The sequence below is a fragment of the Caretta caretta genome, chromosome 6, assembly GCF_965140235.1.
Source record: "Caretta caretta isolate rCarCar2 chromosome 6, rCarCar1.hap1, whole genome shotgun sequence".
Taxonomy (NCBI): domain Eukaryota; kingdom Metazoa; phylum Chordata; order Testudines; family Cheloniidae; genus Caretta; species Caretta caretta.
This window is the reverse complement of record NC_134211.1, coordinates 600,773-627,248: the sequence shown is the minus strand read 5'-3', so window position 1 is coordinate 627,248 and position 26,476 is coordinate 600,773. Positions and strand designations below refer to the sequence as shown.

The 26,476-nt window shown below is 63.1% G+C and overlaps 3 protein-coding genes across 4 annotated transcripts; 2 read left to right on the top strand and 1 right to left on the bottom strand.

Moving 5' to 3' along the window:
* Positions 1–1,442: 1,442 nt before the first annotated feature.
* Positions 1,443–5,725, top strand: ALDOA (aldolase, fructose-bisphosphate A). Of its 2 annotated transcripts, none has more exons than XM_048854692.2 (9): positions 1,443–1,598; positions 2,381–2,501; positions 2,720–2,931; positions 3,372–3,426; positions 3,524–3,684; positions 3,863–3,946; positions 4,134–4,308; positions 4,886–5,085; positions 5,340–5,725. In XM_048854692.2, exons 2-9 carry the CDS (start codon positions 2,390–2,392, stop codon positions 5,433–5,435), a joined length of 1,095 nt encoding a protein of 364 aa, XP_048710649.1. In that variant the 5' UTR covers positions 1,443–1,598; positions 2,381–2,389; the 3' UTR covers positions 5,436–5,725. The 2 variants fall into 2 exon arrangements, with proteins under 2 accessions (XP_048710649.1, XP_048710651.1); XM_048854694.2 differs by lacking the exon at positions 1,443–1,598 and adding an exon at positions 1,801–1,821.
* A 1,187-nt stretch (positions 5,726–6,912) lies between these two features.
* On the top strand, positions 6,913–10,649 carry PPP4C (protein phosphatase 4 catalytic subunit). Its single transcript, XM_048855035.2, has 9 exons — positions 6,913–7,068; positions 7,549–7,651; positions 8,382–8,433; positions 8,527–8,577; positions 8,664–8,765; positions 8,859–9,032; positions 9,107–9,233; positions 9,474–9,663; positions 9,869–10,649. Exons 2-9 carry the CDS (start codon positions 7,554–7,556, stop codon positions 9,996–9,998), a joined length of 924 nt encoding a protein of 307 aa, XP_048710992.1. The 5' UTR covers positions 6,913–7,068; positions 7,549–7,553; the 3' UTR covers positions 9,999–10,649.
* A 5,477-nt stretch (positions 10,650–16,126) lies between these two features.
* TBX6 (T-box transcription factor 6) lies at positions 16,127–24,674 on the bottom strand. Its single transcript, XM_048855312.2, has 8 exons — positions 24,411–24,674; positions 23,365–23,623; positions 21,743–22,010; positions 21,426–21,569; positions 21,266–21,336; positions 21,001–21,068; positions 20,609–20,831; positions 16,127–16,900 (listed from the first exon to the last, which is right to left on the bottom strand). Exons 1-8 carry the CDS (start codon positions 24,538–24,540, stop codon positions 16,606–16,608), a joined length of 1,458 nt encoding a protein of 485 aa, XP_048711269.2. The 5' UTR covers positions 24,541–24,674; the 3' UTR covers positions 16,127–16,605.
* Between the last annotated feature and the right edge of the window lie 1,802 nt (positions 24,675–26,476).

The window sequence follows — 26,476 nt, the reverse complement described above, 5'->3', positions numbered from 1 at the left end:
AGTGAGGGGCACCAGCAGGGCTGGGCTGGCAGGGGCTGTGGGTTGGGAGTGAGGGGCACTGGTGGAGCTGAGGGGACCCAAGGCTGGGCTGGCAGGGCACTGCGGGTCAGGAGTGGGGGGCACCGGCGGAGCTGAGGGGCGATCCAAGGCTGGGCTGGCAGGGGCTCCAGTCGGGGTTGAGGTCAGATCATCTGTCATTTCTCCAGCCTCGCTCTCCCCTCCTCAGACGCCACCTGATACCCCCCAGAGTCCCAGCCTTCGCCAAGGAGCCCCCCCCCCGCCCCCAGGCCTAGGCTGTCCCCCCGCCCCTCACACACACATTCCTGTGCTCGCCTCACCTCACTGGCTCCTTTGTGCCCCAGCCAGCCAGGGCTTGTCTCTCCCCGCCCCCCGCCCGGCCTGCAGCTGCAGTTTTGGGTTCCTGGGGGAGCAGCCCTGGTATCCCCCCACTGGGGCTCCCCGCACCCAGTGTGAGCCTGGCACGAGGGGGCTGGCGCTTTGTCCACAGAGCTTGACCCCAGCCGCTCTGTGCACAAGCCCCAGATTTTGCCCAGGCCTGGCACTGCCTAGCTGGGCATGGGGAGCCCCCCTGGCCCTGGGGTTTCACAGCGGGTCCATGGGCACAAGCCTCAGTCAGGTCCCAGCTCATCCTTCCAGGGGCAGTAGGGTACTACTGACCCCACAGCCCGGCGGCATCCTGGCACTAAGAGGGTTAACTCCCCCGCCCAGCGGGGGGACCCAAAAATAACTCCCTGCCCTTCAGAGGGTGCACATGCCTGGGGGGGGGGCAGCGGCAGGAGGGGATCTGGTGTCTGGAGAAAGGTCAGAGCCGAAAGTAGAAAGGGGGGGAGGGGCGTGCGTGGCAGGGAGGAAGTTACCCAGTGATCCACCCCCCTCAGAGCCTCCTGTGTAACCCCCAGACCGGATGGGGGTGCAGAAAACCCCACGCCCCAACTGGGGCAGAGATTTTGAGGGGGGATTTGGGGGAGTGGCTGGGGGTTCCCATGGGAGTTGGGGGCATTTGGCACGCAGGGGTTAAAATTGGGGGTCTGGGAATTAGGGATTTGGGGGGGCTCGTTCCAGCTGCTGCAGGGACTGTGCTTTGGCTTCCACACCCCCAAATCTGCGTCACACCCCCAGCCCCCCACAAATCCACTGTTCCGCCATAGGCCCTGTTCCCCTCCCAGAATGCACTGCATCCTTCCCCCCCCCCGATGACCCCCTTTCCCCGGGCGGGGCAGGATGGGTGTGGGGGTGAATCAGCATTTTTCCCTGAGGGGAGGAAATTTTCTCAGCCATGCACCCCCCGCCCGGGATGAGTCAATGGGGATTTCAAACGGGGGGCAGAGAGGATGCTTGGGGAAGGGGAGATGGGGGAGAGCAGACGGGGATGCTGGAGCAGGGGAAGGGGCAGATTAGGGAGACTGAGAGACTCTCCTGACCCCTGCACCCCGCATTCAGGAGGCTGTGGCCCTTTAAGCTCTTGGCCCCGCCCCTTCCCCGTTTCCGCCCGCGGTTCTGTGACGTTCCATTTCGGAACCCGGAGACTGTGAGCGTTCGGAGCCGCCCCAGTCACACCCTGCCTGCAGCCACGAGAGGTGAGCGTGGCTGGGCCGGGTAGGGAGCCGCCGGGGGGGCGCAGAGTGGGGGGGAGCCCCGTGCCGGGGGAGGGATTCCCGGTGGGGCTTACCCCCATGTGGGTGAATAAGGGGACCCTGGGTCTCAGGAGCGGAACACACCCCCCCCGGCTCGTCTCCGAGCCCTGAACCATCGCGCCCCAGAGCCAGCTGCACCCCCTCACTTCCATCCTGCTTCCTCTGGGTGAGCTGGAAAGGGGGGTCCTGGATCCTCTCCCTGTGCCCCCCTCCCTGACACCCCACGGGGTTCCCCATCTCTGCCCCCTGCTCTCGAAGTGACCTTGACCTCAGTTGCCCGCTGCAGGTTCTGGGGTCCGGGCGACCACCCCCCCACTGCGGCTGCTTCCCAGTCTCAAGGTCAGGAAGGTTGTTTGTGGCATCTCTGGAATGCGCGCGGGGGCGCCCCCTTGGGGCCAGCAGTACCTCGGGCTGCTGTCCCGGGTCCCCTCCTGCACCGTCCGGGGGGGCCCCTCCCGGGGCGCCTGGGTCCCACTCCTCCCCACACACACACACACACTCTCGTCCACTGGTCCCTGGAGGCTGTGAGCTCTGCAGGGCCTGGGTCCCCCCCGCAGGGGCTGGGAGCATGGGGGGAGCCCTACCCGGACGCCTGGGTTCCGGTTCTCCCCCAACATGGCAGGACCCCTCTAGCGGGAGCGCCCACGACTGCCATGCGGGAGCCCCGGGCCAGCACGTCTCTCTGTCTGGGCGGGGTTAACCTCGGCGGCCGTCTCTCCCCGCAGTCGCTCACGATGCCTCACCAGTACCCAGCCCTCACTCCGGAGCAGAAGAAGGAGCTTTCAGACATCGCCCACCGCATTGTGGCCCCCGGCAAGGGCATCCTCGCCGCGGATGAGTCCACCGGTAAGGGGGCTGCGGGCCAGGAGTGAGGGGCAGGGCTGGGCTCCCAGGGGCTGTGGGTCAGGAGTGGGGGGCACCGGCAGAGCTGGGGGGGGGCCCAAGGCTGGGCTAGCAGGGGCTGCAGGTCGGGAGTGAGGGGCACCGGCAGGGCTGGCGGGAGGGAGCTAGGGCTCAGGATGGAGGGGGCTCCAGCTGACACCCCCCCCCGCCCCGGTCCCCAGGCAGCATCGCCAAGCGGCTGAGCTCCGTCGGCGCGGAGAACACAGAAGAGAACCGGCGCTTCTATCGCCAACTGCTGTTCACGGCCGACCAGCGGGTCAATCCCTGCATCGGGGGCGTCATCCTCTTCCATGAGACCATGTACCAGAAGGCCGACGATAGCCACCCCTTCACCAAGGTCATCAAGGACAAGGGCGGTGTGGTGGGCATCAAGGTGAGAGCGGGCGGGGAGGGCCTGGGGCTGGTGGGGTGACAGGATGGGGGCATCGGGATGGGGGTTGCGGCGCTGTACTGGCAGAGGAGTCTAGGGGACGGGGGCAGACGGGATTGCAGGGGAAGAAGGGGAGAGGCTGATTGGGAGGTTCTGGTGGCAGGGTTGGTAGGGATGATGGTGTGGGACTGAGGGACGACATGGGGGCTGGGAGAACGGGAGGTGGTGTCTGGGGCTGCTGGGGAGGGGGATGGGTTAGGGGTATCTGGGCTGATGGGTGGGGGGGGTCCTGGGGCAACCTTGTTACCCCTCAAAGCCCTAAGGGCCCTCCACTGGAATGTCTGGGGCGATGGTCTGGAGGGGGGTTGTTAGGAGGGATTGGGGGAATCGGGGGCTCTCAGAGGGAGCCAGTGACTGAACGGACCCACCCCTCTGCCCCGCAGGTGGACAAAGGTGTCGTGCCCCTGGCCGGGACAAATGGAGAGACCACCACCCAGGGTGAGTGATGTGGGCTGTGTCCAATGGCAGGGCAGCCCCCTGTGGGGTCCACGCCCGGGCACGAGCCCCAGGGCTCACGCTCTCTCCCTCCCCCCAGGGCTGGACGGCCTGTCCGAGCGCTGTGCCCAGTACAAGAAGGACGGGGCTGACTTCGCCAAGTGGCGCTGCGTGCTGAAGATCTCGGAGCACACCCCCTCCCACCTGGCCATCCTGGAGAACGCCAACGTCCTGGCTCGCTACGCCAGCATCTGCCAGCAGGTGAGCGGCCCTGAGGCACGGACGTGGGGCTGGGTGGGGAGCTGCAGGTCCCTGTCTCCCCACTGGGTGGGGACAGTGAGCACATGGCAGCTGCCGTTCCCCATCTGGCCATTGGATGGGGGTGCTGAGTTGCTGTGTCTGGGGGTCTCTGACCCCACCCCTCTGCCTGCTCCCCCAGAACGGGATCGTGCCCATTGTGGAGCCGGAGATCCTGCCCGATGGGGACCATGACCTGAAGCGCTGCCAGTATGTGACCGAGAAGGTGAGAGGGGCACCGTGGCGTGGCTGAGCCTTGAGCTGTGAGCGGGGGATGCCTCCCTGCCGCTGGCTGGGCAGGCTGGGAGTGGCGTTCAGTGGGGCAGGATCCTGGGAGGGCTGGGAAGGGAGCGGGGAGGGGTCTCCCCTGGCCAGTGAGGGGCGGAGTCTCCCATCTCTGGCCCCACCCCCAGGTGCTGGCAGCCGTGTACAAGGCTCTGAGTGACCACCACGTCTACCTGGAGGGGACGCTGCTGAAACCCAACATGGTGACGGCCGGCCACGCCTGCACCAAGAAGTACAGCCATGAGGAGATCGCCATGGCGACCGTCACTGCCCTGCGCCGCACCGTGCCGCCCGCTGTGCCCGGTGAGCCCCCCATCAGAAGCTCCCCCCAGCCCGGAGAACCGGGGGGCTTTCCCTGGAACATGTCACCTGTCACGGGCACTGGCCTGGCCCCATGCTGCAGGGTCTGTCAGGAGACGCTGGGGGTCTGCCGTCGGTGGGGGGGCCACTGTCCTGGGGGCAGAAGAGGGTGTTAGTGGGAAAAGGACGTTTCGGGGGAGGTGAAACCATCCCCCAGCTCAGGGGGAGGGTGAGATTCAGACAGACCTACTGGGGAGGTCAGTGGGTCCCCTCCTGCCCACCAATCGCTGGGGGGGGGTCAGTGGGTCCCCTTCAGCCCAGCCTTCGCTCAGGGGGTACCAGAGGGTGGGGGTGGGATCAGTGGGTCCCCTCTGGCACTGCTGGCATTCAGTGAGTCCCGGGAGTCCACGGGGTGGCTCCGTGCTGGTGGGCGTCATGGGATCTGGCCCATCCCCTCCCAGGGCCCCCAAGGCAGCCACAGTGCACTGGTCACCCCCCCTTAGCCCAGTGACCCCCGGCGGGATGCTCCTTTGGGCTCCTTGCGTGGCTTGCTGCTGAACCCCCTCCCTCCCCCCGCCAGGCATCACCTTCCTGTCCGGTGGGCAGAGCGAGGAGGAGGCTTCGCTCAACCTCAACGCCATCAACAAGTGCTCCCTGCACAAGCCCTGGGCCCTCACCTTCTCCTACGGCCGCGCCCTGCAGGCCTCTGCCCTCAAGGCCTGGGCCGGCAAGAAGGAGAACGCCAAGAACGCCCAGGAGGAGTACATCAAACGGGCTCTGGTATGTACCTGCCCCCAGCAGAGGGGGTAGGGAGTGGGGGGGCTGGCCCCCGCACGGGGCCTCAGAGAATGGGGTAGGGAGTGGGGGGGCTGGCCCCCGCACGGGGCCTCAGAGAATGGGGTAGGGAGTGGGGGGGCTGGCCCCCGCACGGGGCCTCAGGGGTTGGGGGCAGGGAATGGGGTGCTGGTCCCAGCAGGGGGCCTGGCTGGCACAGGGGCAGGGCGTGGGGTACTGATCTCTCTCTCCCTCCCCAGGCTAACAGCCTCGCCTGCCAGGGGAAATACACCCCAAGTGGCCACGGCGGAGCTGCTGCCAGTGAGTCCCTCTTCATCTCCGACCACGCCTACTAAATGTGGGGTCCCCCCCCGTCTGCCCCCGACCCCCCCCTGCCTGCACCCATCCTGTGAAGTCTAGTGGGGCTGGCTCCTGGCCTGCAGAAGAGCTGAGCTCCCTCTGGAGGGGCGTGAAGAACCCAGGAGTCCGGGCCCCCCCTTCCCCTGCTGTTGTGGCTGTGTCTCAGCTTTCGCTCCCCGTCCCCCCTTTCTGGTGACAGACGACACTCCAGGCGTGCACCCCGTGACCGAGCTGCTGGGCCCCCCACCCCCAGCGCCTACAATAAAGAGGAAACTATTTAAACAGAGCCCCTGGCTGTGAGCTTCCATGGGGGGGGTGGGGGAGAGGGACATCCCAACACAGAGGCTTAACCTTAACCCCCCCTTCCCCCCACGCTGGGGCCAGGTCCCCCACTGCTGACCCCCACCCCCTCACACACACACCCCATGCTAGGGCCAGGCCCCCCACTGCCGACCCTCACCCTCTCCCACGGTGGGTCCGGGCCTCGGGCTGACCCCCCCTTCCCACGCTGGGGCCAGGCCCCTCACTGCTGACCCCCACCCCCTCATACACACCCCCCACGCTGGGGCCTGGTCCCCCACTGCTGACCCCCCCCCGACGCTGGGGCCAGGCCCCAGGCTGACCCCCACCCCCATGCTGGGGCCAGGTCCCCCCACTGCCAACCCTCACCCCCTCCTACGGTGGGTCTGGGCCTCGGGCTTACCCCCCCACGCTGGGGCCAGGCCCCCCCCCCACTGCTGACCCCCCCCACGCTGGGGCCAGGCCCCAGGCTGACCCCCACCCCCATGCTGGGGCCAGGTCCCCCACCCCCTCACACACACCCCCCATGCTGGGGCCAGGCCCCCCCACTGCCAACCCTCACCCCCTCCCACGGTGGGTCCGGGCCTCGGGCTTACCCCCCCACGCTGGGGCCAGGCCCCCCCACTGCTGACCCCCCCCCACGCTGGGGCCAGGCCCCAGGCTGACCCCCACCCCCATGCTGGGGCCAGGTCCCCCACCCCCTCACACACACCCCCCACGCTGGGGCCAGGCCCCCCCACTGCCGACCCTGAACGGGGGCTGCCCCCCCAACGCCCGCCGAGCTGGGGCCGGGCCTGTGCCGGCCCCCTGGCAACACACAGAGCCAGCGCCCCCCTCCCCGAGCCCTGCGCCGCCCCCCCCGGCTGGGGCCGGGCCGCCCCCCACCTCCTACTCCAGCCCCGAGGCCCCCAGCGCCGGGCCGGGGGCGGGGCCGGGGTTCGGTTTTGTGCGATGAGGAAACTGAGGCACGCACGAGCTCCCCAGCCGGGGGGGGGGCGGGGTCAGTATCCTGGGGATAGGGGCGGGACGGGGCGTTGCCAGGGAGACTCAGCGGAGGGGCGGGCGCTCATACGTCATTTCCGGCTCCCTTACCGGCGCTGGCCCCCTCGGTGATGTCATTTCCCGCCTCTTCTCGAGCCGGTTTATTGGTCTCTTCGCGCGTCATTTCCGTCTGCGTCACCAAGGGCAGCTTCCGGTGCCTCCTCGTCTCCCGTGATTGTGACGTCACTTCCTATCCTGTCTCTGGCTTTCGTTTTCCGGCGGGGAAGTGACGTTGTCGCCGGGAGGGGGCGGGGCCAGCCGCGCTCGGAGCCGGGGACGGAGCCCCAGGTGAGGGGGGGGCGCCCGGCGCGGCCGGGGGGGGAGGAGGAGGAGTCCGGCCCGGAGGGGGGGTTGGGAGGTGGCGGGGGGGGGAGTCCGGCCCGGCGGGGGGGTTGGGAGGTGGCGGGAGGCGGCGAGGGGGGGGGTTGGGAGGCGGCGGGGGGGGGAGTCCGGCCCGGAGGGGGGGTTGGGAGGTGGCGGGAGGCGGCGAGGGGAGGCGGCGGGGGGGGGGAGGAGGAGGAGTCCGGCCCGGCGGGGGGGTTGGGAGGTGGCGGGAGGCGGCGAGGGGAGGCGGCGGGGGGGGGGAGGAGGAGGAGTCCGGCCCGGCGGGGGGGTTGGGAGGTGGCGGGAGGCGGCGGGGGGGGGAGTCCGGCCCGGCGGGGGGGTTGGGAGGTGGCGGGAGGCGGCGAGGGGGGGAGTCCGGCCCGGCGGGGGGGGCGGGTTGGGGGAGTCCGGGGTGGCCCCCCCGCTGACCCCCGCTCTGTGCAGGAGCCATGGCCGAGATCAGCGACCTGGACCGGCAGATCGAGCAGCTCCGGCGCTGCGAGCTCATCAAGGAGAGCGAGGTGAAGGCGCTGTGCGCCAAGGCCCGGTGAGCGCCGGGGCCCTGGGGGCGGGGCCGGGCACCGGGGGGGGGGCCTCTCGGGGGGCCGGGCACCGGGGGGGGGGCCTCTCGGGGGGCCGGGCACCGGGGGGGGGGCCTCTCGGGGGGCCGGGCACCGGGGGGGGGGCCTCTCGGGGGGCCGGGCACCGGGGGGGGGGGCCTCTCGGGGGGCCGGGCGGCCGGGGGGGGGGCCTCTCGGGGGGCCGGGCGGCCGGGGGGGGGGCCTCTCGGGGGGCCGGGCGGCCGGGGGGGGGGGCCTCTCGGGGGGCCGGGCGGCCGGGGGGGGGGCCTCTCGGGGGGCCGGGCGGCCGGGGGGGGGGGCCTCTCGGGGGGCCGGGCGGCCGGGGGGGGGGGCCTCTCGGGGGGCCGGGCGGCCGGGCGCCGGGGGGGGGGGGCCGGGCGCCGGGGGGCCGGGCGCCGGGCGCCGGGGGGGGGGGCCGGGCGCCGGGGGGCCTCTCGGGGGGCCGGGCGCCGGGGGGGGGGGCCGGGCGCCGGGGGGGGGGGCCGGGGGCCGGGGGGCCGGGCACCGGGGGGCCGGGCACCGGGGCGGGGGGGGCCGCCTCTCGGGGCGCCGGGGGGGGCCGGGCACCGGGGGCGGGGGGGGCCTCTCGGGGGGCCGGGCACCGGGGCGGGGGCCTCTCGGGGGGCCGGGCACCGGGGCGGGGGGGGCCGCCTCTCGGGGGGCCCGTTTCCTGATCTGTTCCTTTCTGCGGGGCAGGGAGATCCTGGTGGAGGAAAGCAACGTGCAGCGGGTGGATTCTCCTGTGACAGTGAGTGGGGGCCGGGCGGGGCGGGGGTTGGGTGGCAGCAGGGAGGGGATCCCGGGGTCGCAGCCCATCCCCTAACGTCTCTGCTCCCCCCAGGTGTGTGGGGACATCCACGGTCAGTTCTATGACCTCAAGGAGCTGTTCAGGGTGAGTAGAGCCCCCCACTGTCCCATCAGCCCCCTCTGCGCTGCCCCCTGCCGTCCCATCAGCCCCTCCCTGCCCTCTCCCCGCAGGTCGGGGGTGACGTCCCGGAGACCAATTACCTCTTTATGGGCGACTTTGTGGATCGAGGCTTCTACAGTGTGGAGACCTTCCTGCTGCTGCTGGCACTCAAGGTGAGCCCCCCCACCGCCCCGTGGCCCCCTCTGCCGCTGCCCAGCCCCCGCTGGCCAGCTCTCTGGGCCACTGCTAACCCCTCCCCTCCCCAGGTGCGCTACCCCGACCGCATCACCCTGATCCGGGGCAACCACGAGAGCCGGCAGATCACCCAGGTGTACGGCTTCTACGACGAATGTCTGCGCAAATACGGCTCGGTCACCGTGTGGCGTTACTGCACCGAGATCTTCGACTACCTCAGCCTGTCGGCCATCATTGACGGCAAGGTGCGCCAGGCCGGGAGGCGGGAGCTGAGGGCCCGGACTCCTGGGTTCCTAACCTCTTCTCCCATCCCCTGCAGATCTTCTGCGTCCACGGGGGCCTCTCCCCGTCCATCCAGACGCTGGATCAGATCCGTACGATCGACCGCAAGCAGGAGGTGCCGCACGACGGGCCCATGTGTGACCTGCTCTGGTCTGACCCCGAAGGTATGGGGGGGGCAGCCAGGAGCAGGGCAGGAGGGGTCAGCTGCGGTAGGGAGGCGGTGGGGGATGGGTCTGCATGGTGGGAGAGTGGGTGGGTTATAGGGGTTGCGACTGCGGGGGCCACAGCAAGGGTCCGGGGAGGCGGGTGCGGTGTGGCGGGGTTGATATGGGGATGGGGGAGCTGACGGAGGCAGGTCACCGAGAGGGGCAGGGCTGGCCTTTCACCCCACTTTCCCCCCGCAGACACGACAGGCTGGGGCGTGAGCCCGCGGGGCGCCGGGTACCTCTTCGGCAGCGACGTGGTGGCCCAGTTCAACGCCTCCAATGACATCGACATGATCTGCCGTGCCCACCAGCTGGTGATGGAGGGTTACAAGTGGCACTTCAATGAGACCGTGCTCACCGTCTGGTCAGCCCCTAACTACTGCTACCGGTGAGTGCAGGGGCTGCGGGGCGGGAGGGAGGGGCACCGGCAGAGCTGCGGGGGCAGGGCTGGGCTAGCAGGGGGCTGCAGGTCGGGAGTGAGGGGCACCGGCAGAGCTGGGGAAGGGCCCAGGGCTGGGCTAGCAGGGGGCTGCGGGGTGGGAGTGAGGGGCACCGGCAGAGCTGTGTGTAAAAACCCCCCCGCACCCTCCCAGGTGCGGGAACGTGGCCGCCATCCTGGAGCTGGACGAGCACCTGCAGAAGGAATTCATCATCTTTGAAGCTGCCCCCCAGGAAACGCGGGGGATCCCCTCCAAGAAGCCCGTCGCTGACTACTTCCTGTGACCTCCCCCTACCTGGGCTGAGGCAGCCCCTGGCTTCCCATGCTGGGGAGTTTGGGGGCACTTGGGGGGCTGATCCTGGCCCTGCTCGTTCCCTGGGGTGTCTTGAACGTGGGGCCGTCCAGAATCCAGCCCTGCTCTGGGATGAACTGACTGTTACCTCCCTGCCCCCGTCTCCCTCCCGGTCTGTGTTACCCCTTCCCCTCTGCAGGACCCCCAAATCGACAGCTGATTTCTCCAGGTTTCAGTCCCCGGTCTCTTATTTAATATCAGGGCCCCTCTCCCGCAGCAGCCTGCAGCCCCGGCCTGGCTGCAGCACAGCATCTGCCTTCCCAAACTGGATCCCACATATCGGGGGGAGACCCCAACCCAGCCGGACATCCCACTACCCTGTGGGTCACCCCACAACTTCATCTCTCCTGAGGGACCAGTTTCCCCACCCACCCAGTCTCTTTGGGGAGGGGGGGCTATTCCTACACCCCCATTTCTCTCTGGGGAGGGGCCCTCCCTTCTGATCTGTCTCCTCTTGGCATTTTTATTTCTTCAGTTTAATTATTGTTTCCAATTTTTGCCTTTTTGTTCATTTTAGATAAAAAAATTCTAATAAAAATGGGGAAAAAAACAGAAAAAAAAATAAAGACATTTGTACAAAGGATGTAAACGTGGTGAGTGTTTAGTCCCCTGCCACATGTCCCATTCCTGCCCGCCCCTCCCCCCAAGCTGGCCAGTTCCTTGCCCTGGAGCCAGTGCCCCCGAGACAGGAAAGGCCCCTGTCCCATTCCCCAACCCCCAGCCAGTGCCCTGCCCTGGGCCTGGATCCAAGCTGGCACTCGCTGGAGGGGTGGGCGCCAGGCCCCATTCCCATCCCCCTGAGCCAGCCAGTCCCAGCCCTGGGGCCAGATGGGAGCCGGCGCCCCCCAGGGGAAATGTGTGTAATTCAGTTGTTAGGGCTGTGTGTAATCTGGGAGGGATTCCTTCCAGTGCTGGCTCGTCTCTTTGAGGAGTGCCTCCTGGAGACCCGGCCGAGTCACTTCCCTTGTCTGGGCGGGGGTGGGGGCACTGAAGCACAGAGCCAGGGATCGAGCTCAGGAGTCCTGGCTTCTCCCCCATTAGCCTTACTTTAGCCTACTTGGGCTCGGTGGCGTTACAATGTAACATGACGGGATTTGAACCCCGCCGCTCAGCAGCTCCAGCGTGTCTGGGGAGGGGCCGGGCCTGCGGCAGTGAGGGGGAAATGGGAGACCCCCCCGGCCCTGGGCACAGAGCCAGCTGCCTCAGCCAGCTCTGCCGCTGGCGGTAGCTCACCGAGCTGGCAGGCCTGCACATCTGGGTCCAGACATGCAGGGTCCATGGAGGCTGCCAGGCTGGGACCTGGTATGGCTGGTCCCCCAGACAGAAAAGAAGGAGGGGGAGAGAAAGGGGAGCCCTGGCAGAGGGCAGTGGGGCGTACACAGTCCCTGGCAGTGTGGGATCAGGCGTTGCACTGGCAACATAAGAACATAACCATGGCCAGACTGGGTGAGACCAAAGGTCCTTCCAGCCCAATATCCTTTCTGCTGACCGTGGCCAATGCCAGGTGCCCCAGAGAGAGTGAACCTAACAGGTAATGATCTAGTGATCTCTCTCCTGCCATCCATCTCCACCCTCTGACAAACAGAGGCTAGGGACACCATTCTTTACCTATCCTGGCTAATAGCCATTAATGGACTTACCCTCCATGAATTTATCCAGTTCTCTTTTAAACCCTGTTATAGTCCTAGCCTTCACAACCTCTTCAGGCAATGAGTTCCACAGGTTGACTATGCGCTGGGTGAAGAAGAACTTCCTTTTATTTGTTTTAAACCTGCTGCCCGTTAATTTCATTGGGTGGCCCCTAGTTCTTATATTATGGGAACAAGTAAATAACTTTTCCTTATTCACTTTCTCCACACCACTCATGATTTTATAGATCTCTATCCTATCCCCCCTTAGTGTCCTCTTTTCCAAGCTGAAAAGTCCTAGCCTCTTTAATCTCTCCTCATATAGGACCCGTTCCATACCCCTCATCATTTTAGTTGCCCTTTTCTGAACCTTTTCTAATGCCAGTATATCTTTTTTGAGATGAGGGGACCCCATCTGTATGCAATATTCAAGATGTGGGCGTACCATGGATTTATATAAGGACAATAAGATATTCTCCGTCTTATTCTCGATCCCTTTTTTAATGATTCCTAACATCCCATTTGCTTTTTTGACTGCCGCTGCACACTGCATGGATGTCTTCAGAGAACTCTCCACGATGACGCCAAGGTCTTTCTCCTGATTAGTTGTAGCTAAATTAGCCCCCATCATATTGTCTGTATAATTGGGGTTCTTTTTCCAATGTGTATTATTTTACATTTATCCACGTTAAATTTCATTTGCCATTTTGTTGCCCAATCACTTAGTTTTGTGAGATCTTTTTGAAGTTCTTCACAGTCTGCTTTGGTCTTAACTATCTTAAGTAGTTTAGTGTCATCTGCAAACTTTGCCACCTCACTGTTTACACCTTTCTCCAGATCATTTATGAATAAGTTGAACAAGGACTGACCCTTGGGGACCACCTCTAGTTACCCCTCTCCATTCTGAAAATTTACCATTTATTCCTACGCTTTGTTCCCTATCTTTTAACCAGTTCTCAGTCCATGAAAGGATCTTCCCTCTTATCCTATGACAACTTAATTTACATAAGAACCTTTGGTGAGGGACCTTGTCAAAAGCTTTCTGGAAATCTAAGTACACTGTGTCCACTGGATCCCCCTTGTTCACATGTTTGTTTGACCCCCTCAAAGAACTAAAATAGATCAGTAAGACATGATTTCCCTTTACAGAAACCATGTTGACTTTCGTTAATTTTATTCTTTACTATTGTTTCAACTCCTTTGCCCAGTACTGATGTTAGACTTACCAGTCTGTAATTGCCAGGATCACCTCTATGGCGTTACATTAGCTATCTTCCAGTCATTGGGTACAGTAGCTGATTTAAAGGACAGGTTACAAACTATAGTTAATAGTTCCGCAATTTCACATTTGAGTTCTTTCAGAGTTCTTGGGTGAATGCCATCTGGTCCCAGTGACTTGTCACTGTTCAGTTTCTCAATTAATTCCAAAACCACCTCTAGTGACACTTCAATCTGTGACAATTCCTCAGATTTGTCACCTACAAAAGACGGCTCAGGTTTGGGAATCTCCATAACATCCTCAGCTATGAAAACTGAAGCACAGAATTCATTTAGTCCATCCTTGAGGCCCCCTGTGTTTCATAGACTCCAGGGCTGCGGATCGTCTGGTGTGAGCCCTTGTATAGGCTGGGTTGAGCCATCGCCAGTACTGGGGATTCCTGTCGGCCCGGAGGGAGCGGTTCTGCCTGGGCCATATTTACAGCCTCTTTCCAGGCCGGGATTGTCCCGCCGCTGGGGCGCGTCAGACCTTTCTCGGCGGGACTGACGAGCCACGAGGTAACGATCTGTTCCCCACGGAGGTGCTGCCAGGCCGGGCTCCAGTCACCCTGGAGCCAGCTCTGCGTTAAGCTGAACAGCTGGAGCCTCTCCCTCGAGGGCAGGTTTCTGATCCTTTCATCCTTCCCGGGGCTCTTCTCTGACCCCTCCAATGGATCAACATCCTCCTGGAACTGCAGGCACCAGAGCCGTCCCCGGGATCCCAGCCGTGGCCGCCCCAGGACTGAATCCAGAGGGAAAATCCCCCTGTTTGCACAGCCCAGGATGGCATTGGCCCTTTTGGCCCCAGCATTGCACTGGGCGCTCTTCTGCTGATTAACCCCCGCCCCCCCTTGCTGAGAGTCCCTGCGTCCCAGGACAGAGCCCCCCAGCCTGTAAGTGCAGCCGGCACTCGTCCTGCCCAGGGACCGGCATTTACACTGAGCTGGGTTAAACCAGTGTCTGCTTGTGCCCGTTTACCCAGCCATCCAGCTGGCTCTGGACCAGTGACCTCTGCAAAACTTCCCACCTCCCACCCCCAATGTTTGGGTCAGCTACAAACTTCATCAATAGTGATTTTGTTCTCTTCCAGTCACTGAGAAAAGTGTTAAATAGCACAGGGCCAAGAACCGGTCCCTGCCACCCCCACTAGAAACAATCCCCCATATGCAGTTGCATTTTGAGACAAGTTAGCCACTTTTTAATCCATTTAATGTGGGCCATGTTCATTTTATATTGTTCTAGGGTTTTAGTGAAAACACTGTGCACTACCAAGTCAGAGTCTAAGTATGTTATGTCAACGCTATTACCTTTGTCAATCAAACTTGTCATCTCATCAGAAAAATTTATCAAATTAGTTTAACAGGATCTATTTGCCACGAGCCCATGTTGACTTGCATTTAGTCTATTACTCTCCTTTAATACTTTATTCATCGAGTCCTAGATCAGCTGCTCCATTATCTTGCCCGGGATCAATGTCAAGGTGACATGGAGGCCTATAATTACCCAATCATCCCATTTACCCTTTTTCAAAATTTGCACAATGTTAACTGTGTTCCAGACTTCTGGAACTTCCCCAGTGCTCAAAGACTTACTGAAAATCAGCATTAATGGTCCAGTGATCTCAGCCAGCTCTTTTAAAACTCCTGAATGCAAATTATCTGGAGTTGTTGATTTAAAAATATCTAATTTTAGGAGCTTAACATCCTCCACAGCTACTAATGGAACAGAACGAGTGTTATCACCACGTGATGAGACAGCATCATTTGTTTTTCCCCCACATACAGAAGAGAAATATTTAATGAACACTTCAGCCTTTTCTACATTGTTATTGATAACTCTGCCACTTCCAGCTAGTTATGGACCAATGCCATTGTCAGTATCCTTTCTGTTCCCAACATATTTAAAAGCTCCTTATTGTCCTTAAGTCTTCCGGCCATAGATTTCTCCTTGTGCCCCTTGGCTTCCCTTATCAATTTTATGCAATTCCTTCCTTCTGATTTACATTCATTACTATCAACTTCCCCCTTAGCTTCCCTTATCAATTTTATGCAATTCCTTCCTTCTGATTTACATTCGTTACTATCAGCTTCCCCCGTCTTCAATTTGGTATATATTATTTTTATAGCTGCTTTTACTTCCCCTCTAATCGGCCAGGAGGATTTTTTTAACCACCAGAGTCTTTTACCTCAACTGTGGCTTTTTGGGTCTCTAGTGAGGTGTTTTTAAATAATTCCAACTTATCATTCACCCTTTTCTGATTAAATTCTTCCTCCTCACTCACTGGGCTTATAATTGTCATCAGCTTTGTGAAATTGGCCGTATTAAAGCGCCAAGAATATCTAGAACCATTCTGGACTTTGTTCTGCTCACACATCATAAATTTGCTCAAGACATGATCACTTGTACCTAAGCTACCTTTCCATTTTAATTCTGTGTCAGTTTCTCTTTAGCAGTTAGGACAAGGTCTGACGGTGAATTCCCCCAGGTTGGCTGCGTCTTTTTGAGCTAGGAAATTGTGAGCTATGAATTCCCAGGCTGCCAGCGGGTGTTGTGCAGACGGCAGTCATAGAATCATAGAATATCAGGGTTGGAAGGGACCTCAGGAGGTCATCTAGTCCAACCCCCTGCTCAAAGCAGGACCAATCCCCAATTTTTGCCCCAGATCCCAAATGGCCCCCTCAAGGATTGAACTCACAGAGCAGGCCAATGCTCAAACCACTGAGCTATCCCTCCCCCCATGAGCACCCGGCTTTTCTCCTACACGTTATAGGGAGGTGTATAAGGAGCTGCTCAGCCTGTTCCTCACTGTGGTGTGATGGCCTGTAGCCGACACCCACAAATACCCCGGCTTGTGCTGTATCTGCTAGGACATTGAGCCGTGAGCTTCCGAGTTCATTTTCTTCCGAGCTGTCAGCAAGGAGCACAGAGCCAATGGCTCGGCCATTCTCCTCCTTCAGCCAGCTTCCGAGGTCCCGAAGTCAGCGAGTCTCTGAGAGCCCATGACGTAGTGCTGGCCTGGCGCCTGCCGAGCCAAGCCTATCTTAGAGCCACGCCTCGTGTCCTGGCTCCGGGCCTGTGAGCCTGGGCCCCCTTGCAGCATGTTCTCCCCAGCCAGGAACATCTGTCTTCCTTGGACAGTTTCCCCAGGACAGACACACATGCAGGACCCCCCCCGACACACAGATCCCCCCATGCCCGATGGACACACGGATGCCGCTTTGCTGCCTTCCCAGCTTTATTGATTGAGTGACTTGCTTTGTATTGTTTTTTTAAAAGGGGAGGAGATGCCCCCATGTTTGCACATGCCCTCTCCAAATCAGCCATTGGGGGGAGGGGACAGAGGATGTAGGGGACCATGGCTGGGGAGGAGCAGATAACAGGGAGGCAGTGATAGCAGGGTTGCTGTGCAGGGGGCAGATAACTGGGGGAGGAATAGGGGTAGGGGGGAGGCAGATAATGAGAGGGCGAGGGCTGTGGGGCAGGTTGGGGGGTGCACATTTCACCCCATCTCTCTGCCCCCATCCAGTAGCTGCAGGGAAGGGTCTGGCTCCCCCCTTGGAATAAATAAGTCAGTCGCAATTGGGGGGGGTGCTCCCCTGGGTGAGGGGGCGGCCCCACGGAGAGTGGGGTGACAGCTGGGGGGAAGCCCAGCCCTCAGAAGAGGCCCTTGTTGCCCCCCTCGAGGTAGCCGGCAGGGGGGCCGGGCGGGGCATAGAGGCGGGGGGCCGGGCAGGGCAGGAAGGGGGGGAAGCGGAGTTCAGGTGCGGGGGGGCCGTCCAGCCCTGCCCCCAGCAGGCAGCCGACATCCAGCCCGTAGGGGGGGTAGGTGAGGGGCGGGGCGCTGGTGGTTCTGCAGTTTGATTGGTCAGGGAGTGGCTTGGCAGGGGGGCAGCCGGGGTCCCCCACGGGCTTCGGGGCAGCAGCTGCTTCAGGGGCAGCACAGGGCGAGCTGGGGAGAGAGAGGAGGGAGGTTAATGGAACAGCCCAGCAGGGGGAGGATTATGGAAAAGCCTGTCAGGAACCATAGCGGGAGGGGGGAATGAAACAGCCCAAGCAGGGGAGGGGAAGGGAACAGCCTGTCAGGTACCATACGGGGGAGGGGAAGGGAACAGCCTGTCAGGTACCATACGGGGAGGGGAAGGGAACAGCCTGTCAGGTACCATACGGGGAGGGGAAGGGAACAGCCTGTCAGGTACCATACGGGGAGGGGAAGGGAACAGCCTGTCAGGTACCATACGGGGGAGGGGAAGGGAACAGCCTGTCAGGTACCATACAGGGAGGGGAAGGGAACAGCCTGTCAGGTACCATACGGGGGAGGGGAAGGGAACAGCCTGTCAGGTACCATACGGGGAGGGGAAGGGAACAGCCTGTCAGGTACCATACGGGGGAGGGGAAGGGAACAGCCTGTCAGGTACCATACGGGGGAGGGGAAGGGAACAGCCTGTCAGGTACCATACGGGGGAGGGGAAGGGAACAGCCTGTCAGGTACCATACGGGGAGGGGAAGGGAACAGCCTGTCAGGTACCATACGGGGGAGGGGAAGGGAACAGCCTGTCAGGTACCATACGGGGAGGGGAAGGGAACAGCCTGTCAGGTACCATACGGGGGAGGGGAAGGGAACAGCCTGTCAGGTACCATATGGGGGAGGGGAAGGGAACAGCCTGTCAGGTACCATACGGGGGAGGGGAAGGGAACAGCCTGTCAGGTACCATACGGGGGAGGGGAAGGGAACAGCCTGTCAGGTACCATACGGGGGAGGGGAAGGGAACAGCCTGTCAGGTACCATACGGGGGAGGGGAAGGGAACAGCCTGTCAGGTACCATACGGGGGAGGGGAAGGGAACAGCCTGTCAGGTACCATACGGGGGAGGGGAAGGGAACAGCCTGTCAGGTACCATACGGGGAGGGGAAGGGAACAGCCTGTCAGGTACCATACGGGGAGGGGAAGGGAACAGCCTGTCAGGTACCATACGGGGGAGGGGAAGGGAACAGCCTGTCAGGTACCATACGGGGAGGGGAAGGGAACAGCCTGTCAGGTACCATACGGGGGAGGGGAAGGGAACAGCCTGTCAGGTACCATACGGGGGAGGGGAAGGGAACAGCCTGTCAGGTACCATACGGGGAGGGGAAGGGAACAGCCTGTCAGGTACCATACGGGGGAGGGGAAGGGAACAGCCTGTCAGGTACCATACGGGGGAGGGGAAGGGAACAGCCTGTCAGGTACCATACGGGGGAGGGGAAGGGAACAGCCTGTCAGGTACCATACGGGGGAGGGGAAGGGAACAGCCTGTCAGGTACCATACGGGGAGGGGAAGGGAACAGCCTGTCAGGTACCATACGGGGGAGGGGAAGGGAACAGCCCAGCAGGGGAGGGGAAGGGAACATCGATGGACCAGCCCAGCAGAGGCGGGGGGGCAGTAGGACAATGGAACAGACCAATAGGGCTGGGGAGGGGAGGGAATCCCTGGCCTCGAGGGGTACCCAGGCCAGCCCCCGGCACTCCTGGCAGGGCTACTTCTCTAGCCCCTCCCTGACCGGGGTGTGTCCAGCTGGCTCTTAAAGATCCCCAGTGATGGAGACTCCACAACCCCCCTGGGCAATGGATCCCAGCTCCTCACCACCCGGCCAGCCGGGAAGATTCCCCTGGCTGCTATTGCAGCCCATGGCGTCTTGTCCTGTGCTCAGAGGTTCAGAACAATTCTTCTCCCTCCTCCTTGGAGCAACCTTTTACGTACCCGAAACCTGTTCTCATGGCCCCTCTCCGTCTCCCCTTCTCCAGACTAAACAAACCCCGTGTTTTCAATCTTCCCTCCCAGCTCATGGTTTCTAGACCTTGAATCGTTTTTGTTGCTCTTCTCCAGACTTTCTCCCATTTGTTCACATCCTTCCTGAAATGTGGTGCCCAGAACTGGACACAAGACTCCAGTTGAGGCCTAATCAGTGCGGAGCAGAGCGGAAGAATCACTTCTCGTGTCTTGCGTACAACACTCCTGCTGACACAGCCCAGAATGAAGTTTGCTTTTTTTGCAACAGCGTTACACTGTTGACTCATATTTAGCTTGTGATCCACTGTGACCCCCAGATCCCTTTCCGCAGTGCTCCTGCCTAGGCCGTCATTGCCCATTTTGTATGTGTGCAACGGATTGTTCCTTCCTAAGTGGAGGACTTTGCATTGGTCCTTATTGAATTTCATCCTATTTACTTCAGGCCATTTCTCCAGTCAGATCATTTTGAATTTTAATCCCATCTTCCAGAGCACTTGCAACCCCTCCCAGATGGGTATCATCTGCAAACTTTATCAGTGTCCCCTCTATGCCATTATCTACATCACTGGTGAAGATATTGAACAGAACCGGACCCAGAACCGATCCCTGTGGGACCCCACTCGTTATGCCCTTCCAGCATGATTGTGAACTACTGATAAGTACTCTCTGGGAACGATTTTCCAACCGGTTTTTCACCCACCTTATAGTAGCTCCATCTAGGTTGCATTTCCCTAGTTTGTTTATGAGAAGGTCATGCCCAACAGTATCAAAAGCCTCACTCAACTCAAGATATGCCACATCTACTGCTTCCCCTGTTACGAATCATACCTGAGAGGACATGCACACAAATGCTACGAATTACACCTGTAGAACATTTTAGACAATGGTGGGCCCCAAACCAAAATGGAGTCACATGTGCTAACTTTTCCTTAACACCCCCCCATCCACAAAGCTTGTTACCCTGTCAAAGAAAGCTGTCCGGTTGGTCTTGACAAATCCATGCTGAATGTTGCTTATCACCTTATTATCTTCTAGGTGTTTGCAAATTGATTGCTTAATTATTTGCTCCATTATCTTTCCGGGTACAGAAGTTAAGCTGACTGGTTTGTAATTCCCCAGGTTGTCCTCATTCTCCTTTTTATAGATGGGCACTAGATTTGCCCTTTTCCAGTCCTCTGGAATCTCTCCCATCTTCCATGACTTTTCCAAGACAATTGCTAATGGCTCAGACACCTCCTCAGTCAGCTCCTTGAGCATTCTAGGATGCGTTTCATCAGGCCCTGGTGACTTGAATGGGTCCACCCCTCTGCTCCCATTGGCTGGCTGCCCCAGGCCCAAAGGGAGAACTACATCTCCCACTATGAAATGGTGCAAGTGCCCATGAGCTCGGCTTGGTGCTTCTTGGGAGGCATGGGACTCGGTGCACTATGGGGGGGTGTAGTTCAGATTCAGGATGGCCCCTTTGTCTTCTATGGGCCAGGCTTCCTCATTGCACTTCATCTGCCATGATGCACCACACAGCTTGGCATTGCGTTATGGGAGTTGTAGTCCTCCAGGGAGCTCAGCCCATAGGTGGTCGGAACTACAGCTCCCAGAAGGCATGGCAGCACACGAGGGAAATGCAGAGTGATGTCACAATAGGCTGATTCATGACGGGATAGTGAACCGAACCTGAACCCTTTCCAATTGTCCCTGAGGGAGAGTCAACATTTTTGGGCAACAACTGGAAATTTCCAGCTTTTTTAGATTTTTGCAGAAACTGCACTTTTTTGACAAACAATTCATGACCTGCCCATGACCTCTGACCCCTGGATCCCCCACCTCATGGGTGTAGGTCAGAGGCCCTCCCCTGCTCCCATAACCTCTGATGCCCACCATGGTCCGTGCTCTCACCTGGCATAGCCAGCGGGCCCCTGGGGAGGCTGCAGGCCGTGGAAGGCGGCTGGATGCTGGACGTACGCCTCGGCACTGGGGTTCACCCCCCCTAGGGGGCACCCCAGCTCCTCATTCCCGCCAGGAGGGTAGGAGGAGGAGATGGGGTGGAAGGAGCAGTCAGGGGGGGCTGGTGGCTCTGGGGGAGGGCCCTGTGTGGAGTCACAGGGACCTCGCTTGCAATCTGGGGGGAGGAAAGATGGGAATGGTTAATGTTGGTGGGGGCTGGAAGAGTGGGGAGGGGGCAATGGGGGGGGCCGCTGGGATGAGGAAAGGGGTGGTGCAAGAGGCAGGATGGAGGGGGAGAGGGGGCAATGAGTGTGGGTGCAGTGGGAGGGTTGGGGGTCCCATACCAGCCTCATTCCTGGTAGGTTCGGCCACATCGCCCCTCATCTTCCTCTTGATCCGGGCATCTCGCTCCCTGGGGGGCAGGAGAGAGATGGGAGGTTACTGGGCTGATGGCTCCACCGCCCCACCTGATCCGGCCTCCCTCCAGTGCCCACCCTCCCCTTCACATCCCCCAAGGCTCCCCCAGTTGGTGCCCCCCTGCTCACCTCTCCCATCCTAGTACCCCGCAGCCCCCTCCACCTCACCCCCCTTCCTTGTGCCCCCCGGCACCTCTTGCTGTTCATGCCGTTCTCCCGGAAGCCTTTGGCGAAGGGGTTACTCTCAATCTTCATCTGGGTGATCTGGAGGGGGGACGAGGGAAGAGGGGGCTGAGAGCCCTGTGGGGGGCAGTGGGGCGGTGGGAAGCGAGGGGGCAGGAGGGGGGGCTCACCTTGGGGCTCTGGTAGGCGGTGACAGTGAGGAAGGCCGTCTCAGGGAAGGTGAAGGAGGCGCAGCCCCCCCCACGCCCCCCCGGCCCCCCGGCTCCCACCACGTGCACGCGGGGCTGGTAACGGTGCATGGAGTGCAGGATCAGCTGGGGAGGAGAGAGGGGTTAGACATGGGCACCCCCACCCCGCCCCCCCTCCCAGCACAGCCCCCTGCTCCCATCCCTCGCCACCCTAAGCCCTTCGCCTCTTCTCCCTAGGCTCCGCCCCCACTGTCCTAAGCCCCTCCCACCCTCTCTTTGGCCCGCCCCTGCCCACTCACGTGGCCGTGGGGGTCCAGCGTGTTGTTGGTCAGCTTGAGGCGATGGAAGGACACGGGCTGGCGCATCCAGTGGGCGCCCGAGGCCGGGGAGTCAGGATGGATGTAGACCCGGTCCGGGGGGGGCAGCTCGGCCTTGCCACTGGCCTCCCAGTGCCGTCCCTGCCACTTGTAACGTGAGGCCCCAGCCGGCACCATGTCCACCAGGAGCAGGTACTTCGCCTCGGGGTCCAGCCCTGCCACCGAGACCTTCAGCTGGGGGAACATCCGCCTGCGGGGCACACGGGGGCGTGAGGGGCTCACGGGGCCGGGGGGTACGGCGTGTGAAGGGCACTGTGGGGCAGAGGGGTACCAGGGGGGCTCCATGGGGTGGAGGGATATGGGGTGTGAACCACTCTATGGGGAGGAGGGATGGGGTGTGAAGGGCAATGTGGGGCAGAGGGGTACCAGGGGGGCTCCATGGGGCGGAGGGATATGGGGTGTGAACCACTCTATGGGGAGGAGGGATATGGGGTGAAAAGGGCTCTATGGGGCAGAGGGATGGGGTGTGAAGGGCAATGTGGGGTAGAGGGATACGGGGTGTGAAGAGCTCCATGGGGTGGAGGGATGAGGTGTGAAGGGCAATGTGGGGCAGAGGAATAGGAGGGAGGCTCCGTGGGGTGCAGGGATACGGGGTGTGAAGGGCTCTATGGGGTGGAGGGATGAGGTGTGAAGGGCAATGTGGGGCAGAGGAATAGGAGGGAGGCTCCATGGGGTGCAGGGATACGGGGTGTGAAGGGCTCTATGGGGAGGAGGGATGGGGTGTGAAGGGCAATGTGGGGCAGAGGGATACCAGGGGGGCTCCATGGGGTGAAGGGATATGGGGTGTGAACCACTCTATGGGGAGGAGGGATATGGGGTGAAAAGAGCTCTATGGGGCAGAGGGATGGGGTGTGAAGGGCAATGTGGGGTAGAGGGATACGGGGTGTGAAGAGCTCCATGGGGTGGAGGGATGAGGTGTGAAGGGCAATGTGGGGCAGAGGAATAGGAGGGAGGCTCCGTGGGGTGCAGGGATACGGGGTGTGAAGGGCTCTATGGGGAGGAGGGATGGGGTGTGAAGGGCAATGTGGGGCAGAGGGATACAAGGGGGGCTGCATGGGGCGGAGGGATATGGAGGGGACATGGACTCCACGTGGAGGAATATTGACTCGGCAGGCAGCCCACAGGGGGCGGAGGGATACAGGGGTGATAGGACTCTATGGGGCAGAGGCCACGGGCGGTACAGAGGACAGGACATGAGAAGGAGGAACTAGATGTGGGTGGAGGGATACGGCGCAGCAAGAGTCCCCCACCCCGGAGAGCCCCCCACGAGCCCTTCCTGCCCCCACGCCCCCCCATGGACCTCCCCCCCAGAAACCCCCCATGGACCCTTCCCTCCCCCCCACGAACCCTGCACCCCAGACTCTCCCACAGACCCTTCCCTCCCCCATGGACCCCCCACCCCAGAACCCCACTGGGACCCTTCCCTCCCCCCCCCCACGTATCCCCCACCCCGGAGACCCCCCACAGATCCTCCCCTCCCCCATAGACTCCCCCACTCCACAGCCCCCCCCATGGACCCGTCCCTCCCCGGGGCCCCCCCTTACCGCCCCGACTTGGTGATGATCATCTCGGTGCCCACGGCGCAGAACCGCTTCCACAGCTCCCGGTTCTCCAGGCTCATCCGCACGCTGGGGGGCAGCCGGGGCGGCTCGGCCGGGGGCAGCTGCTGCCCGCCCCCGTAGGGCAGGGGTGGGGCAGGCAGGGGCAGCGGGGGCCCCGCAGGGGAGGGGCCCAGGAGACGCCCAGCTCGGTCCAATGGGGGGCAGAAGGGCTCGAACTTGGCGGCTGAGACGCCGTCGAGATCTGGGGGGGAGAGACCGTCAGAGAAGGTCTGTGGGTCGGGAGTGGGGGGCACCGGCAGGGCTCGGGGGCAGAGCTGGGGGGCAGGGGGCTGCGGGACGGGAGTGGGGGGCACCGGCAGGGCTGGGGGGCAGGGGGCTGCGGGACGGGAGTGGGGGGCACCGGCAGGGCTGGGGGGCAGAGCTGTGGAGCAGGGGGCTGCGGGACGGGAGTGGGGGGCACCGGCAGGGCTGGGGGGCAGGGGGCTGCGGGTCGGGAGTGGGGGGCACCGGCAGGGCTGGGCTGGCAGGGGGCTGCGGGACGGGAGTGGGGGGCACCGGCAGGGCTGGGGGGCAGAGCGGGGGGGCAGGGGGCTGCGGGTCGGGAGTGGGGGGCACCGGCAGGGCTGGGGGGTCGGGGTTGAGGGCCGTGGGGGGGTCGCACTCTCTGAGGCTCCAGGAATCTCACATCTGGCCGCCGATCGCCCCCGCCAGTTGGTCGCTATCTGGTGCTAAGAGCCCAGCTGTCAGCCGGGGGGTGGGCTGGGCAGGGGGCTTTCCACATACCCGGGGCCCCAGGAATCCCCTCCGGGCTGCCCCTTCTTCCTCCCCCCGCCTGCAACCCCTTCTCGGCTCCCCCGGTCCCTGCCGGCCTCCCCCCTGCTCCTCACCCCCGATCCCACGCCCCCACATCTCCGCCGGTCTCCCCGGCGGCCCCCCAGGTCCGTGTGTCCCTTCCCCCCACCTCCCTATGCTCCCCGCCCCCAACGTCTCCCCAGAGCCGCCCCCGGCCCCGGCCCCGGCCCTCTCACCTGGGCAGCGGAAAGCTTCGTACTGGGCCGCCTGCCCCTGGGGGAAGCCAGCCGACAGCCCCCCGTGGGCAGCGGGGCGCAGCGCGAAGGACCCCCCGAAGTGGGGGAACATCTCCGACGGATGGTACATGCCGAGGGCGGGCGAGCTTGGCGGGACTCGGAGCCCGGACTCCTGGGTCCCCTCCTGGCTCCGGGAGGGGAGTGGGGGCTAGTGGTTAGAGCGGGGGGCGCGGGGTGCTCGGACTCCTGGGTTCTCCTGGCCCAGGGACGCAGCGCTGCGCTGACCGGGCTCTGGGACGCTCTGGTGGGCGCAGCTCCCTATTTATGGGCCTCCCAAGGAACTTTGAAGTGAGACCCCAAATGGCTCGTCGACAGCAGGAGGGGCCGGAGGAGGCAGGGGGCTGGGGGGGGCCTGACCCAGCGGGGGGGCTCTGGGGGCAGCCTGGGGGTCAGTGGCTGGAGGGCGGGACGGAGGGGACTTCACAGGGAGACGAGAAAGTGGCAGATGCACAAGACTGCAGGACCTGGGAGCTATGGTGCCCCTCACTCCCGACCCGCAGCCCCCCGCCAGCCCCGCCGGTGCCCCTCACTCCCGACCCGCAGCCCCCCGCCAGCCCCGTCGGTGCCCCTCACTCCCGACCCGCTGCCCCCTGCCCCCCCGCTCTGCCCCCCCGCCCCGCCGATGCCCCTCACTCCCGACCCGCAGCCCCCCGCCAGCCCCGCCGGTGCCCCTCACTCCCGACCTGCAGCCCCCCGCCCGCCGGTGCCCCTCACTCCCGACCCCGCAGCCCCCCGCCAGCCCCGCCGGTGCCCCTCACTCCCGACCTGCAGCCCCCCGCCCGCCCCGCCGGTGCCCCTCACTCCCGACCCCGCAGCCCCCCGCCAGCCCTGCCAGTGCCCCTCACTCCCGACCCGCAGCCCCCCGCCAGCCCTGCCGGTGCCCCTCACTCCCGACCCGCAGCCCCCCTGCCCCCCCGCTCTGCCCCCCAGCCCTGCCGGTGCCCCCCACTCCCGCCCCGCAGCCCCCTGCCCCCCGCCCCGCAGGTGCCCCTCACTCCCAACCCGCAGCCCCCCGCCAGCCCCGCCGGTGCCCCTCGCTCCCCACCCGAAGCCCCCCGCCAGCCCTGCCGGTGCCCCTCCCTCCTGACCCGCAGTCCCCAGCCCTGGGCTCCCCCCTTCTCTACCAGTGCCCCCCACTCCCAACCCATAGCCCCCCGCTAGCCCAGCCCTGGTTCCTCCCGCTTGAAGCAACCTAATTGCCTAATTAACACCCTGGCTCCAAAGTGGCTTGATTGATCCTGGCCGGGTTTACAAGGCTGTGGGGACGGGGGCCGGGAGAATCATTTGTCATCCAGCTGTTTTCACAGCTGTGCCAGACAGCTGCAAGAGGGGCGGGGAGCCAGGATTCCTGGGTTCTCCCCGGCTCTGGGATGGGACAGGGGAGGGGGCGGGGGTCTGGTGGGTTAGAGCAGCCATGGCAGGGCTGGGAGTTTCGCCTGCTCCCTAGGGCTGCAGAAGGGGCTTGGGCGCCCCCTGGTGTCCAACGTAGGGAAAACCCAGCCCCCTCCCTCTGTGCCCCACTCCACCGGGGGGAAACATGCACCCCAAGTATTTTGGGATCCCTGATCCTTGTGGACTTCTCCAATGGGGCTGTGTCACAGGGCCCTCCCGGTGCCCCTCTGCCCCACAGACTGCCATCCACTGGCCCAGGACAACTCTTCCAGACCACTCTCCCATGATCCTTTGCAGCCCCGCCCCCTCCCACCTCACCAGGGTACTGATTCCCCCGCACCCCCGCCAAAAGGGCTGTTTCTCCAGGAGCCTTTGAAGCTGGGGTGGATTCTCCTAGGCCCCTTTGGGGCCCTGGTACCCTATAGCTCCCCACAGCGCCCCCTGCTGGGAGAGGCCGGGCTGGAGTAGCCGGGAGCTCCCCCCACAGCCAGCCCCCCTCCCCACAGCGCCCCCTGCTGGGAGAGGCCGGGCTGGAGTAGCCGGGAGCTCCCCCCACAGCCAGCCCCCCTCCCCACAGCGCCCCCTGCTGGGAGAGGCGGGGCTGGAGTAGCCGG